We start from the raw sequence: 14,749 nt of genomic DNA, 5'->3' as shown, positions 1-14,749 counted from the left end.
AATTTAGAGAAGGAATTTTGATGCTACTTACACAATTTGAATAGAATCTCCTATAACATATGCTAATTGTTGTTGATTTGTAAAAGAGTAATATAGTAGAAAAAGATAACAATAAAAAAATTAAAAATGAGATAATAAAGATAATTGACGCAGAATAGGTTTTGTCCGTAGTTAATACTGTAGCTATCATACCGAGAATATCATCACAAGCAATTTCACAGCACCCAACATACACAATCCAAGGCAAAAATTTCTTCAATGGTCAAATTCAAACACCTCTTTTGGTCACAAATACTCGGAGATCCAAAACCAAGTCCGTCGATTTTTGCATCGACAAGTGAAATAAACACTTTCATGTGGCAACACATGCACAAAGCCTAACATAGATCACTTATATACTATATATATCTTCCCAAACTCCATATACGTTAAAAACAAAAGGTTTCATAAGCTAAACTATTCACATTTCCTTGCCACAACATCGATCAAATCACATCTCTTTACTACGACCCTTGGACGATGGTTCCATGGCATGGCATTCTCTGCAAGCCATCACAAACCACCGCAAAATCCTTCTCCCAAAACCCAACCTCACCCCCTTATTTTTGTTATTGTTATCATTGTTGTTGTTGTTCCTTTTGGTTCCTTTGTCCTTCTTCTTCTTCCCTTGGTTTGTGTCCCCCCTTCTTCTCACAGAGCCGTCGCGGCTCAATGCGGCTGGCACCGGAGTTATATACTGCCACCTCTGGGAACAATATGCCTGATGATGGGACTGAGTCTTTGCCCTAAGTGAGCCACCACCCTTGAGCTTGTTGTGGAAGGCTTTTCGCTCGGAGCTGTCGCTGGAGCTTGTCCTGGCGCTGCTGCAGCTGCTGTTGGTGCTGTTGCTTCGCGACGAGAAAAGGGAGTCTCTGTTGCTGCTGTTGCGGCTGGTAATAGGGAAGTAGTGGGGCTGGAGGCGGCCGTTGAGGAAGAGGTGGTCGGCCGGGGAGGCCGCGAAGGGCTCGGTGGAGGGCGAGTCCGGCGTGAGGGACCCGAACTCGAAGTCGGCCGAGTCCAGGGTGGGGGTGCTAGGGAAGGAGAAGGAGTCCCCGGAGGAGGGCTTCTTGTGGTGTGTGATGTTGTTGTCCATGATGGAAGAGTGGGAGGATGGTAGGTTTTCATAAGAAAGAAGATTAGGGTTTATATGTGTGTATGTGTGTGTGATGCTGATGTTAGAAGATTGGTTATGGCATGGGGCTTTGGATGTGGGGCATGGGGAGCGAATCAAGGTCTTTGTTGGCTTCAAATTGAGGGAGCTAGCTTTGGGGTGGTGTAATTATAAATAATGTGAACCATGGGATGCCAACTAAGACATAAGTTAACAAAGTTTGAGGAATAATATTGCATGGTGGTGTTGCAATGATGTTGTTAGCTAGCTAGCCTATGTAAGATATGTGTCACAAACAAGAGTGTATTGTGTTTGTGTGTGCCATGTGATTTGCAATTGTAAATATGTTACTAACGAATCATGAGTAATGATAATTATATACCCAAATTTTGGGTGTATAGGTAAAAAAGAAAAGAAAGAGATGGTAAAAAAAAATAGAGAAAATAATAGATGTATTTATATAATATAATTATAGAAGATAAAAAGGGAAATAGAAAGAAAAATGAGTTGGAAGTAGGATGAAAGAAAAATAAATGTATGTGGATTTAGAGAAATTTAAGGATATATATTTGTATAATTATTTTTTGAAATAATAGTTGAATTTATTTGTGTGTATATATATATATAAGAGGGAATTGGAGAAATTAAGGAAAAAAATATTTCTCAATATCTGTATTAAAATCCTAAACTTTTGGAAGAAATCCTCAAATTTCTCTTATTTTAATTCGATCCTAATTGATGAATATATTTGAGTATTAAGTTTGGAGGTACTAGTTTGAAAGAAAGAAAGAAAAAGGAGTACGTGTTCAAATATCCTATAAAGAAATGTGTCGAAGGATGTGGGAATTTTCTATATAGATTGTAGTCTTTGGTTGTGTATTATTTTTTGAAAGATGTTGGGGATGATGAGTGATTTGGATCAAGTGAGTGGATTTGGAAAGTGAAAATATGCTTAATCATCCTGTCTCTTGGCTACAATACACGTGGAGAGAGGATCTATTCACATCAAATTATAAGTTTGACAAAATTATACTTTTAACATCACGAATCATAGATTTTATCAATTCAATTATTGAATTAAAAATTCTTATAACTATATTAAATTATAAATGTTTATATAATTCAAAACCAATTTTTTCATATTATTTTATTTTAACATCTTATGTGTCAGTTTTTTTTGGTTGTATCTCATGCGTTATTTAAAATATTTAAATTAGCTAAAATTTGATATAAATTGTTAAAATAATGTGATGAAATTTAACAATTAAATTGATAGAGAAAACTTAATTATAAAAAATGATTAAAATGTATGTTTCCAAAAGAATTCCCTTTAGATAAGATATCGCATATCTCTTTATCCCATAACCTTCAAGGTAGTATTGATTTTTCAATTATTATTAATTTACTCATCCCCGTTAGTACGGTAGTGAATTAGATATTAACCTTTGTCAACTTGCTTTTTATTTTTCTAAAGGACACAGAATCCCAAATATGCCCTTTCCTATATAGATAAAAGCAGAAAAACAAAAGGAAAATAAAGTAGGAAGGGGAGAGGGGCCAAGAAGGAAGCAATAGTACTAGTCTATGGTTCACTTCAGTCTTCTTCCAAAACACCAAGGAATATGGTGGGATCAGTACTATCATAGCTAGCTTTCTTTTGTAGGAGGAAGCAAAGCCAAAGGCTACCTATGGTCTAAAAGAAAAGAAAATTGTATGAAACATTAGGAGGCGTGTGATTTTAATGATCAAAGACCTACTTTTGATTACTCCTACACAAACAAGGGGACAAAGTTGTTCTTATAAAAATTCTTGGTCTCCTATTCAAGTTTCTATGGTGCTACCCGATGGCCCATTTCAGCTCATTATGCCTTCGGGATCATTGGTCAGCCAGATTCAGTCTTCAATAATATTTATGATTTTTCTCCACTACCAAAGCAAATTATTCGTCAATCTTCCTTAGCTAGAATGCATACTTTTATATGACGCCAACGCAAAGTGGCAGGTCCATGGATTTGAAGACAAAGCTGTACGTTGAAGGTTTTGATTGTAGCTCCATATAATTATAAACTGTTTTGACTACCATTATCACGTTGAATAGCATTAGAAACGCTTATAAAATTCACAGATTAAATAACAAGTTAACAACTAAGCAATATGTAAGGTATCTAAAATAACCTGTTTTAAAAAGAATATAAAGTTTCATTAATTAATTTAACTATTGAACCATAAGTTTACATTACGCTATATATCTTATGCGTACAATTCAAGAGAACTCGCACACAATTAATTTCTTAAATTAATATTCAATTTTTTTTATGAAGAACTAATATTCAGTTAAATACTTTTGAACCCAATTTGGTGTCGATGCACAAAAAGGTTTAATACATTTTCTTAGGTTTTTCAGGGTGTTTCTATATTTGTAAGTGTGGAATAAATTCATTTAACCAAACACGATTAAAGGGATCTGACTTCATTAGTTGATTTAAGATGTAAGTATATAAATTATTGTAAATTTATTGATACCAAACTAACTTTGATTCATTCCAATAAAAAAAACTCTCATTACAAAAGATATCTTCAAGATTTGAACCTTTAATTGTTTCCTTTCAACGACATTCTCAATACGCTCAATCCTGTATGGGTATATAATATATTGCACAAGTAGGGGCAAATCCACACTCAAATGACAGGGAGTCAACAAAAATAAAAAATTCATGCAATAAATAAACATCACTAATTTTAATTCAAAATCATTATAATTTTTCTCTGTATAATTAATATATTACAAATACTATAATATGTGTGTAATTAGTCAATTCAATTTATTATATATAAATGTAAAATACGAAAATATAGAAAATTAAAAATATGTTTCTTTGGTGTGGCAATGTCTTTTTGTTTTTGCCTCTTGCAATCAATGATACTTGTTTATGAAATTTGAAAAACAACAACTCCTTTAATTACAAGAAAAATAGAGTTTAACAAAGTCCAAGAAAAATAAAAAATTGATTATATAATAATAAAATTTAATAAAATATAACATTAAGATCATTATTATTTATTTTATAATTTATAAAAAGTCAGGAGATAAAAACCGAAGATATAATAACTAAAATTTAATAAAATATAATATTAAATAAAATTTCTTAAAATAAAAAATTACTATTGAATTATAATTTAATTGTTGCATTTATAGTTAACGGTTGTAAATTTGTAATCCTTATATAAAGCATCTAGAGTTGACGGTTTGCAAATTTGTAATCCTTGTATAATTGCATTTTTTTTACTCAATCCCTATATAAATGCATGATTATGTATGTGCCACGTTCGTGTAAAATCCTAAATTGGTTCTACATATTCTAGTCAATCAGCACACAGAGCCATACAATTGACTGTTCTATAAGGAGGAAAAAATGATAAAGCTGATCATTGAAATATGTCTATGCATTAAAAAAAAGAAATACACAGCCAAGCCCCCCAAGTAACAACTCTGTCCGTCCGTGTGCGCAAGCTGAGGTGGTCAAGTGGGATACGGTGAAAAAGTAACATTATCCGTTTACAGTATGTTAGAACATCTCCAACTCCTGCTATATGGATTCTTTTGAAGAAAAAAAATTATTTTCTTTAATTATTTATATTTATTATTTGTATACATAAAAATATAAAAAATAAATAAATTATTTTATTTGCATAATAATTAAATTATAATAAAAAATATATATAAATGTGTGAATTTTTTAAATTTTTTTACGATTTCTTAATATTGAGTAAAATTTTATATAAATTTTTTAGGAATAATATAATATTATGAGAATCACCATAAGATAATTAAGAAACTCATAAAAAATTATGATTGGAGATGCTCTTATATATTACCTATAAATTTTAAAAATACCAAAATGACACCACCTTCTCTCTCCGTTGTTCTTGTTCTCTTAGTTTTCATTCTCGCTTTCTCCATGCCTAGGACAACATTGACGCCAGGGGTGGACCTAGAGATTGGAAAGGGAGCACTGCTACAATAAAAACCTACTACATCGATTATTTGTAATAATATAAAGTTAACAACAACACTATGATTAAAGTTGTACAGAAGATTATATTATTTAATTTTAAATAAACAAAAGACAAATTACTTTCTCTATTTTAGTGATAAAAGAAAAAAAAATGGTGGCACTAAAGCGAAAGTGAGTTGCTAGAGTTGGTTATATGGCTTAGTTAATTAAGGTTAAATGACGTAAAAAAGTTCATGGACCCAGAACCCAAAACCACGTCAAAGATTTTAATTAATGATGATTCATGTGTCATGTGTGTTTCTAATGTGGTAAAAACATATCAAATACACGAGGACATGAGGTGCTAAAAAAGTAGCAATAATATCAATAATAATAACAACAATAATAATAGTAGAATAAAGAAGAAGAAAGAAATGAGAGAAGGAAAAACCGTGAATTCAATGGTTCGGATCTTGGAATCAGGTTTAGGAAAAGATGACACTACTGCCAGAAAATCCACTCCAAACCCACCAAACCCCACCTGTCAAATGCACATAACAGTAAGTAAGTAAGTAACTATGATGAATTATGAAAATGGTAGTAAGTAACTATGCTCATAATGATGGGATTTCCGGGGAGAGGAAGAATAGAATCTGAAGACATCATTTGGGTTCCAAAGTTTAGTTTTTGTTCTTCTGCCTGCAGGGAAAAGTTAGCAACATATCATATAATAATATCATAGTATAATACTTATAAGAACGTGAAATGACTATATATATAGTAGTGTTTATTTACGAAACGAACCTCGTGATGATGGTAGCACAAAAGTAGCACCTAGCACTACTACATATTTATTTACACCCTATTACAACCATAGACAATTAGGCAAACACAAACTGATAACACTTACCATTATCCTTTTGTTCATTTTAAACAAGACACGTTTACTACATCGGTTGTCGACCATCATTGAATTAGACGTTGTAGAAAGTGTGGACGTTTATAACGACGGTTGTATTAAACCGTCGTAGAATGTATAACATTCTAAGACTGGTTCCTGCCCAGACCATCTTAGAATGTGGTCTTAAGGACAACCATCTTAGAATGTACCACATTCTAAGACATTCTTAAAGACAACTGTCTTAGAATATTTGATTTCAAAAAATAAAGAATTATGATAAAAATTAAATTGTAAATTAATTTTATAGTAAAATGATATACCTTGGAATGATATGTATTTAAATTATATCATCATACAATAGTAGTGTGCAATGAAGCATGCATTAATGAATCCAAGATCTCTTAAAAAAATGAATCCAAAAAAAATGTAGCATGCATTAATTGTTGTTCATGCAATATTTGTGAGTGTACATAAATAACATGACCTGCCGATTTTTTATTTTCTTTAAAATTTCTTCCAAATAAGTAAAACTAAAAGGCAGTTCATTTGTGAAATGATCAAAGAAAAAGTGTAAGACTAGAAATGATGGACACAAAATAATTGTAGTGAACAATGTAAGCCCACAATAAGACCGGATTTAAAAATGTTAGAGGAGGTAAAACTGTGATGTAAAGCAGTGTGATCTAGACTTGTCTTGATAGCCTAAGGATCAACTTTGTTTCCACAACAAAGATAAGTTGTACACAATCACATTAAATAAATACCATATATCCATGGCAAAAGTCTCAACTTTCCTTGCATAGTGTGTAGTTAACCAATGTTATCTTGCCCCAAGAGTAATAACCAAAATTAAAATTTTTCCATGTTAGGGACTTTAAAATATGATTCTTTTTTGTTTGCAATACAATTTCTACCTAAAACATGTTTATATTACAAGCCAGATCTACCGATTTGACTAATTATATGTAGTACCATTGGATACAACAGATTCACATGCCACTATCAATGGCAACAAGTCTAGTGTAAATGATGGTCTTGTACTAGTAATGTTTCATATGGCAGACTATTAGAAGCAGCCCAGTCCATGTCCTAGGAAGGGTCCCATGGAGGGTAATAAATATGGCAGAACGTCCATTCTGCTCCCACACCAAAAATAAAATAAAAGAAATAAGAGAAGACATTGCACAATCAAAGCTTACTCTAGAGTTATAACAGTAAATATCAGGTTATTATTGAGGCTATGCAGGTTGGCATGGTTGTGCTATCGTCCTTTCTCTCTTTTAATGATGTCAGACAGCTTTCAACGTCCATTTCCTCTATGTGAGAACCTTCTGCCAGAAAAAAAATTGCAACTTATGTTACATTAGGAAAAATTAAATGCAAAAAAAGAAAATATTTTTTTTTATCCAGATGCTACAATTTCTGCCTATTTTTGCATATGAATTCAACTTCACAAGGCCCAACCAAGAGGAAAAAAAGTATTTTTACCATCATCCACACATCACTCAAGCATTATGCAGCCATTTTTTCCCAAATTTACAATCGCAAATTTAAGTCTTGGCAATCTTAAAATAATTGAAACTAGTGCTCTTGGAATAGATGATGCCTCTGTCTAGGCATGTCAAATGTGTCAAATTATTAGTCATAAATCATAAATAGAATTCATGTTGAAGAAATATCACAAAGAAAAAGTTGAACCAAAGAGAAGAGAGAACCATATAAGGTAAAAAACAATGTTCAAACATTCAACTTTAAAATCGAAAAAAATGAAATTAGGAAAGAATTCCTGAAAACAATGAAAGCTAGTTTCACTGTTTCTTGTACAAATCTTTGAAATCAGGAAACAAATAAAAAATAAAGTGACTATTTTGTAATTAAATACAAAACATTTTCTCAAAGTAAACTTACAATTGCCCACATGTTATAATCAAGTCATACATCTGGTCAACCATTGTCCAGTTACATGACTAATTATGTGTTATGTGATCTGATTTACCATTTTTCATTTATCTGCTCCTTATTAAACATCTTAGCTTGACTTGATATTTTGGAATTCTCCCTAAACTTATGCACTTGTTCTGACATGGGTTTTGAAAGATGTCTAGGCACATTGCTAAATGCTAATCATAAATCCACCATAAGGAAGGAGAAAGAGAGAGAACACCAATGTGATATCTCTAAATGTGGGATGCAAGCATGTGTATAACATACATGCTATGTGAATTTAAGTGTGTGGTGGCATGGGTATCTTGAGGGGTAGTCCTCTCTGGAAAAGTGAGATGCATACACCATGCATTTGACAAAATCCTCTTGTTTTTATGCTTTATAATGCAATGCATGTATGATGTGACCTAAAGCAAGCCCCCTCCTCCACTCTAGAAGGAGGTCCTTTCACATGTTAGTTAAAACAAATTCATTATTACATATTTCCATTTTTATTATAAGATGCAAATAGTTTTCCCATATCATTCTTCCGGCTAGAAGACAAAGCTACAATTTTGAACTTGCAAAGTACATTTCATGATCCACTAATGAAATGTTGGAAACTTGGAATTTAAGAATAATACAATATAACTACAACCTAATAGAGGACTCACAGGTCCCAAGTTCTTATGGTATTCTAGTAGTTTACTTTGTGATATAGTATGAATTACTTGTCTGTGAAAAATTTTCTGAACATAAACATAATCAGCCAAACTCAGGAGGTCATTCAATCCTTCCCTAGGCCTTTCCACATCAATTAAGATAGGTATATTTTGGGGAAATGCTTGAAAGGGAAAAATATAATTAAATTAGCTTATGTTTCATGAAAAGGCTTTCTCTTCAAATATCAAAAGCAATCACATTAAGGACAACATTTGTAAATCAAGTAATGATTCATTTATTTGTAAGTCAAGAAATTTAGATAAAGGACAAATCTTAAATGGTTCTTTAGGTATTTTAGTGTTCTCTAATCGAAATTAGAGTTTTACCTAATCCACATAACTTTTAAGGAAAATTTGTATTATGCAGATTAAAATGAAACTTCAATTCTGATTAGAAAACAACACCAATAGCAGTTAAAGAATTGCATTGAAGTTTTGCCCTTATACAAACGTCATTGTCAATACTCAATACTTTCATTTTAAAGAAAATGGATAGAACTTAGCCAAGATAGACATAATTGTAAAAACATTTTAAGTAATCAAAATATATACAAAAGCACAAAGCATTAGAAGAGTTAATCTTAATCACATAATCAAAATATATGGTCAAAACTAGCAAAATTGCATCTCATAAAATATGTTTATATATATACTATCTGTAAAAGAGAACCCTCTGAAAATTCCTAAAATACCCATGCCTAAGATTGTGAAGCTGTCCATTTCCTTGGTTTTTTGGTCATTTTGCCCCTTTATTTTTTGCTTCTTTTTTTCTGTTGTCCCCGCCACGTGTCGCGTTGCATGTGCAGTTTCGAACATATGCCACTCCCTGATTGGCAGATTTCAACTCCCCATTTAATTTCACTTAATAATCAGAATTCTCTTCTCTCTCCCTGAATCTTCTCCACGTTACTCTCTTTTCCTCAGTTTTCTCTTTCTCTTCCTCAATCTTCTCCACGTTACTCTTTATTCCTCAATTTTCTCCTTTTTTTTATCTTTTATCTTTCTATTTCTGACGTTCTCTTCTTTGATTCGAGTAAGTTCTCCAGCCCCATTCCTCCCTCACTCTCCGCTCTCTGCGGCCTCCGCTTCCTCACGACTCTTTATGCTCTCCAATGAATCGAGATGAGGGATATGAGACAATAGGTTCCCAAGGTAACTTTTTTATCCTAAAATCTCATATGTGATATTTTTTCTTCTTCTTTTTCTTGCGTTTTTATTTTTTCAGGTTGTAGATATGGTGAAATTTGTGTACATTGGTTATGTTTGCTTCAGGTAACATGTTTTTTTGCCTCGCAAGGTTGAAGTGACGATTTTTTATGTTTTGTTTGATGCATCTATTAGTTTTCATGGTTCTCCGAATCATGGAGATGGAACGCGTCTCTGAATTTCCTCACAAAAAGGATCCAGCAGTAAAGGTTTTTTTTTTTTTTTTGCTTTGTTGTTATGCATGTTTGTTTCCTGTTGTTAGTAACACTGATCTTGCCTATTGAATGTTCTTTTCCTATTGAGAAAACCCATCTCTTCCTTCTTCAGTTTTCTTCAGCTTGGTGGTTGTGCAACGTGATGATGAAGAAGCATCCAACAGGCAAGGTTTTTTTTTTTTTTGCTTTGTTGTTATGCATATTTGCTTCCTTTTGGTAGTAACACTGATCTTGCCTATTGAATGTTCTTTTGCTATTGAATGCTCTTTTCTTTGTTATTTTGTTGGTTTTGTTGCTCCAAGTTAAAGTAGTTTTCGCTGCTCCATGGTTTTGCAACGTCACCCGCGAGGAAGTATCCAGACATTGACTCATATTCCTGCACATCAGCAAATGTTTGTAACTTTCAATCTTCATAGGTACTTGAGATTCAACATTTTTACCCCTAAAGTTTCAATTTTTTGCAACAAGCAAAAAAAATTGAAATAGATTCACGGGTACTTGAGATTCAACATTTTTACCCTTAAAATCTCAATTTTTTAAAAGCAAGAGTAGAAAATTAATTGTTGCTTTGTTTAGTGGGGCAAAAAAATGAAGTTTAGAACAAACACATGTCTTCTTTGTACTCTTTCTTAATTTTTGTTATTTTTTGTTTTGATTAATTATTGTTATTGTTATTATTAATCTTCATTCCTTTCTCAGGGCCGCACTCTTCCATTCCACCCTTCCCCTGCAACGTAAACGCCGCAATCATTTGGACTCCGTTAGTTTCTCTCAATTCCCTTTGTTTTATCTTTTTGTCATTTGATTCAACAACTTCTCTTGATTTAAATCAATTTTTGTCTCTTTTAATTATGGGTCTCACCACCCCAATTCCGTGTTTCTTTCTAATTTTGTATCCGTTTTTTACAATCTGGGAACTTTTTGTGTAACCCAAGCAGTGAAAAGTGTTGTTTACATGTTTTGTTGTTGAGAACGGTTTAATTGTAGAGAGGGAGCAAAGATACCTCAAGAAGGTTTAGAAGGGTGCAAGCGAAACACAGAGCAATGAACAATATCAATGATTATGCAGAATCCCTCTTTCAGGTTCGTGATGCCTCTTCTCTATTATTATTATTATTATTATTATTATTATTATTATTATTATTATTATTTGTCTTTCTTCTCTGCAATTCCGCTTCTTTGCTGTGGCTTTCTTCTGCATCATTTTTGTCTCGAACGTTTGTGGTGGAACACATTTTTTAGTAACACGATTATTGATATTGGTTGTGATATGTGTAATGTTCTTGAAAAAATGATCATTTTTTTCCTTTAAGGGGTCGAGTTTTATGGATACTACAAGTGCAGATCATTCAACTTTTTACTATTTTGTGTGTTGCTGTTAACTTTGAGAATGTATACTAATTTTGAATGATTAGTATATTTACATGGATAAACTGTTGGCTTCAATTTATTTATTATTTAGGGCCTTTTTCTTTTTTGAGAATGCTTCTATGTTTTATCCACTTATACATTGTTTATTTTTTAATGAGCTCTCCTCTATGTTTCTATGATTCCATTGTGATGAGTGGGGAATTGTTGCAGATGTGCCTAGAAAATGGTGCGAGGCCAGAAAGAGATGAACTTGATTTTGAGTTTTTGGGAAACAAAACAGGAGAGCCTTATTTGATTCAGACTAATGTATACAAGAATGGGACTGGTGGGCGTAAGATGAGGCACATGCTTTGGTTTGACCCCACAGAGGACTACCACACCTATTCCATTCACGAGGGAAGAATTAGAATGAGATCATGTTAAAGAGGCATTTGCTTAGTTGATTCTAACTAACTAGCTGCTATGTAATTTTAATTTTTGGAGTTATTTGCTGCTAGCTAGGGGACTTATTAGGAAATAATTGAACATCAACATGTCATTTGAACCTTATGATCAGAATTGAAATATCTTGATTATTTTCTCAGTAGAAGCATGATCTGAAATGTGATTGTTATTTTTACTTTATGGTTGAAACACATTTTGCTAGCATCTTATACTACACCTTTGAATAATTATTCAATAGCCCAAAAGGAATTACAAATCTGTTATAACAATGAAATTAACACTAAAATTTGATTATACTACAAATTATATATAATCTTATAGCGCTGATAAAAAAAACTATATAATCTTATAGCATAATTATTTACTTTGCGGGGTTACTTCTCTTTATTTCTATCTTTAAACATGAGTAACCAATAAGTTGATTGGAAATGGATAGAAATGCAACTATTTTCAAACAAGAAAGATGTAATCAGGATTCTATTATAGTTGCTATTATTATTATTATTATTATTATTATTATTATTATTATTATTATTATTATTTAGTTATAGTTGTTTGTTTCATGTTTTTCCTTATTGTGTCTATAAAATTGAAACTGAAATCATGCAAGATTTTAAAATTTCTAATTTGACTTTGAATTATCGTATCATTAAGGTTAATATATAATACTTTAACTGTTATTATTAATTTATTTATTAAATTATTAACATGTAATCAATTAATATTTATTTAATTTATTCAATCTTGATGCTAATATAATAGTAAACATATTATTCCAATTGAATATTTTTAATTACTTTAATTGTCATCCAATCAAATCATCGTAACATACGATGATTCAGCATAAAAAAAATATGACTTTCGTTACATTTATTAGCATATAATAATTGATTACTATATATAACAATTCATTAAACATTAATATACACGTAATTAATTGTTGAATCATTGTATCATATTTTTATCATTATTACATTTGATAGAGTTCTCTTCTGATCTTCATTCTATTTTTTGCAATTTTGGTTACGATTCTTTTACTTTTTTTGGTCTGCTTTTTTGTGATTTGATTTTTGGGACAACCTGCAGTAACAACGGCGGTGCTAAAAATGATGGTGTTTTGTCCATGCAAGGGTTGCAACAATAGGATTCACAGGACAATGTTGAATAATAAAGTCTCAAAGTGCATCCTTTTTTTAAGGAACCCAAAGCCTACATCATGATGATGATAATAATAATAATAATAATATATGAATGTTAGTTTTTTTTTTACAATACCTTTCTTTTAATTCTTTCATCGAAAATCATTTAGCGAAATGACCCGTGCCACAAAAGAACTGGCCAAAGCATTTGCAAAATAAAAAATTACGAGCATAAGGCTACATAGATAATTCAACGTAAATGATATACACAAAGTTAAATATTTATGTTCTCCTGAGCTTTGATGATTACAAAATAAGGTTTGGTCTTTAATTAAATAAAGTGTTACAGACTACGATAAAATATAAATTATAAAACACCCAGAGCCATAGAGAGACAAGGAGATTCCTCTTTCAGAGATGTTTGGTGTGTTTAAAAGGATAGCAGAGAAGATCTCCCCATACGAACAAACAAAGAAAAGGGGCGGTGGAAAGATTACCATAGGAAAATAAAATCTTCTTTTGACATGCCTCTTAAGACTGAGCTTATCAAAGACAAACACCACAACACACATCTAGCCTATTACAATTTGCTGTCATCAAAGTGACTATGTGGGCTTCATCCAAACTCACGAAGCTACATATATTAAAAGTATTTGATTTCTAACATTTATTATTGTGGTTCCTCAGCCCATAATTGATGTTTCCTATACCAACTTTAATATTGAGATTCGCACGGGAAACAAATCACGTCGGTAGTGCAATGAAAATTAGAAATTTTCCTTACTTTCTCTTTTTGTATTTAATTGATTAATTAATTAATTTTTTGTTGTTGTTGTTGTTATTATTATTATTATTATTATTATTATTATTACTATTATTATTATTATTATTATTACTATTATTATTATTATTATTATTATTATTATCATTATTATTTAGTTATTATTGTTTGTTTCATATTTTTTCTTCCTTACTGATTTTTTTTCCCTTTTTTTCACTTTCTGATTTTCTTGCTTGCAAGGTTCTTTCTTTGTACTTTGTTTTATGCATGTTTATTATTATTATTTTTTAAAATTTTTTTTATTGAAGGTTCAAGCTATTTGAGAGGTACTTCAACTTCAAATTTCATGCTATTGTGCTATGAATTTATGTCTTCTTTCTTCATTCTTATTAATTCGTCTTTCATTTTCTTCTTTACAATTGCAGTCATGCTATTATCATATTTTTTTGTTCGCTTCTGTGATCCCTTCTCTCCACCATGAGTAGGTCAGAACAATCACGGGATTTTAAAACATTAGGATTCCTCTCATTTTTCACTTGAATTTTTTTTGGTGGTGAAGTGAATGACAATGAGAAAAATCCCATAGAAATGGTGGTGAGTTATATTCTTTTGCATTGTCTTTTAAATTTAAATTGTTAAGACAGTGCAGTTAATAGAACATGAACATAGATTTGAAATTGTTAATTTTTCTCTATTATTGCAGGTAATTAGAGGAAATAGTGTGGTCATTGTTGAGGTGCTTCAAATTCAAGTATTTAAGTGTAAATTAACAATTGTTAAGTGACCTGACAAATGTAAATATGGAGTAATTTATATTATAATTGACATGATGTCATATATTTATAAAAAAACTATTTTACTTATTTGAAATTTCAATTCTCAATTTAATTACACTTTTTTTT

General features: G+C 31.3%; 2 protein-coding genes across 3 annotated transcripts; one reads left to right on the top strand and one right to left on the bottom strand.

The window, feature by feature from the left end:
- Nucleotides 1-236: 236 nt before the first annotated feature.
- Nucleotides 237-1,447, bottom strand: LOC114379516 (putative uncharacterized protein DDB_G0286829). The gene has a single exon (XM_028338198.1). It carries the CDS (start codon nt 1,130-1,132, stop codon nt 491-493), a length of 642 nt encoding a protein of 213 aa, XP_028193999.1. The 5' UTR covers nt 1,133-1,447; the 3' UTR covers nt 237-490.
- An 8,191-nt stretch (nt 1,448-9,638) lies between these two features.
- Nucleotides 9,639-12,059, top strand: LOC114378106 (probable xyloglucan endotransglucosylase/hydrolase protein 6). 2 transcript variants are annotated; one of them, XM_028336649.1, is made up of 6 exons: nt 9,639-9,843; nt 10,033-10,106; nt 10,225-10,504; nt 10,812-10,872; nt 11,100-11,195; nt 11,694-12,059. In XM_028336649.1, the coding sequence occupies exons 3-6, from the start codon at nt 10,437-10,439 to the stop codon at nt 11,904-11,906; spliced, it is 438 nt and encodes a 145-aa protein (XP_028192450.1). In that variant the 5' UTR covers nt 9,639-9,843; nt 10,033-10,106; nt 10,225-10,436; the 3' UTR covers nt 11,907-12,059. The 2 variants fall into 2 exon arrangements, with proteins under 2 accessions (XP_028192450.1, XP_028192449.1); XM_028336648.1 differs by having other exon boundaries at nt 10,225-10,528.
- Nucleotides 12,060-14,749: the final 2,690 nt, after the last annotated feature.

This window comes from Glycine soja, chromosome 12 (genome assembly GCF_004193775.1).
Source record: "Glycine soja cultivar W05 chromosome 12, ASM419377v2, whole genome shotgun sequence".
Lineage (NCBI taxonomy): Eukaryota > Viridiplantae > Streptophyta > Magnoliopsida > Fabales > Fabaceae > Glycine > Glycine soja.
Note: the sequence above shows the minus strand (reverse complement) of the source record. Positions and strands in the feature narration are given on the sequence as shown.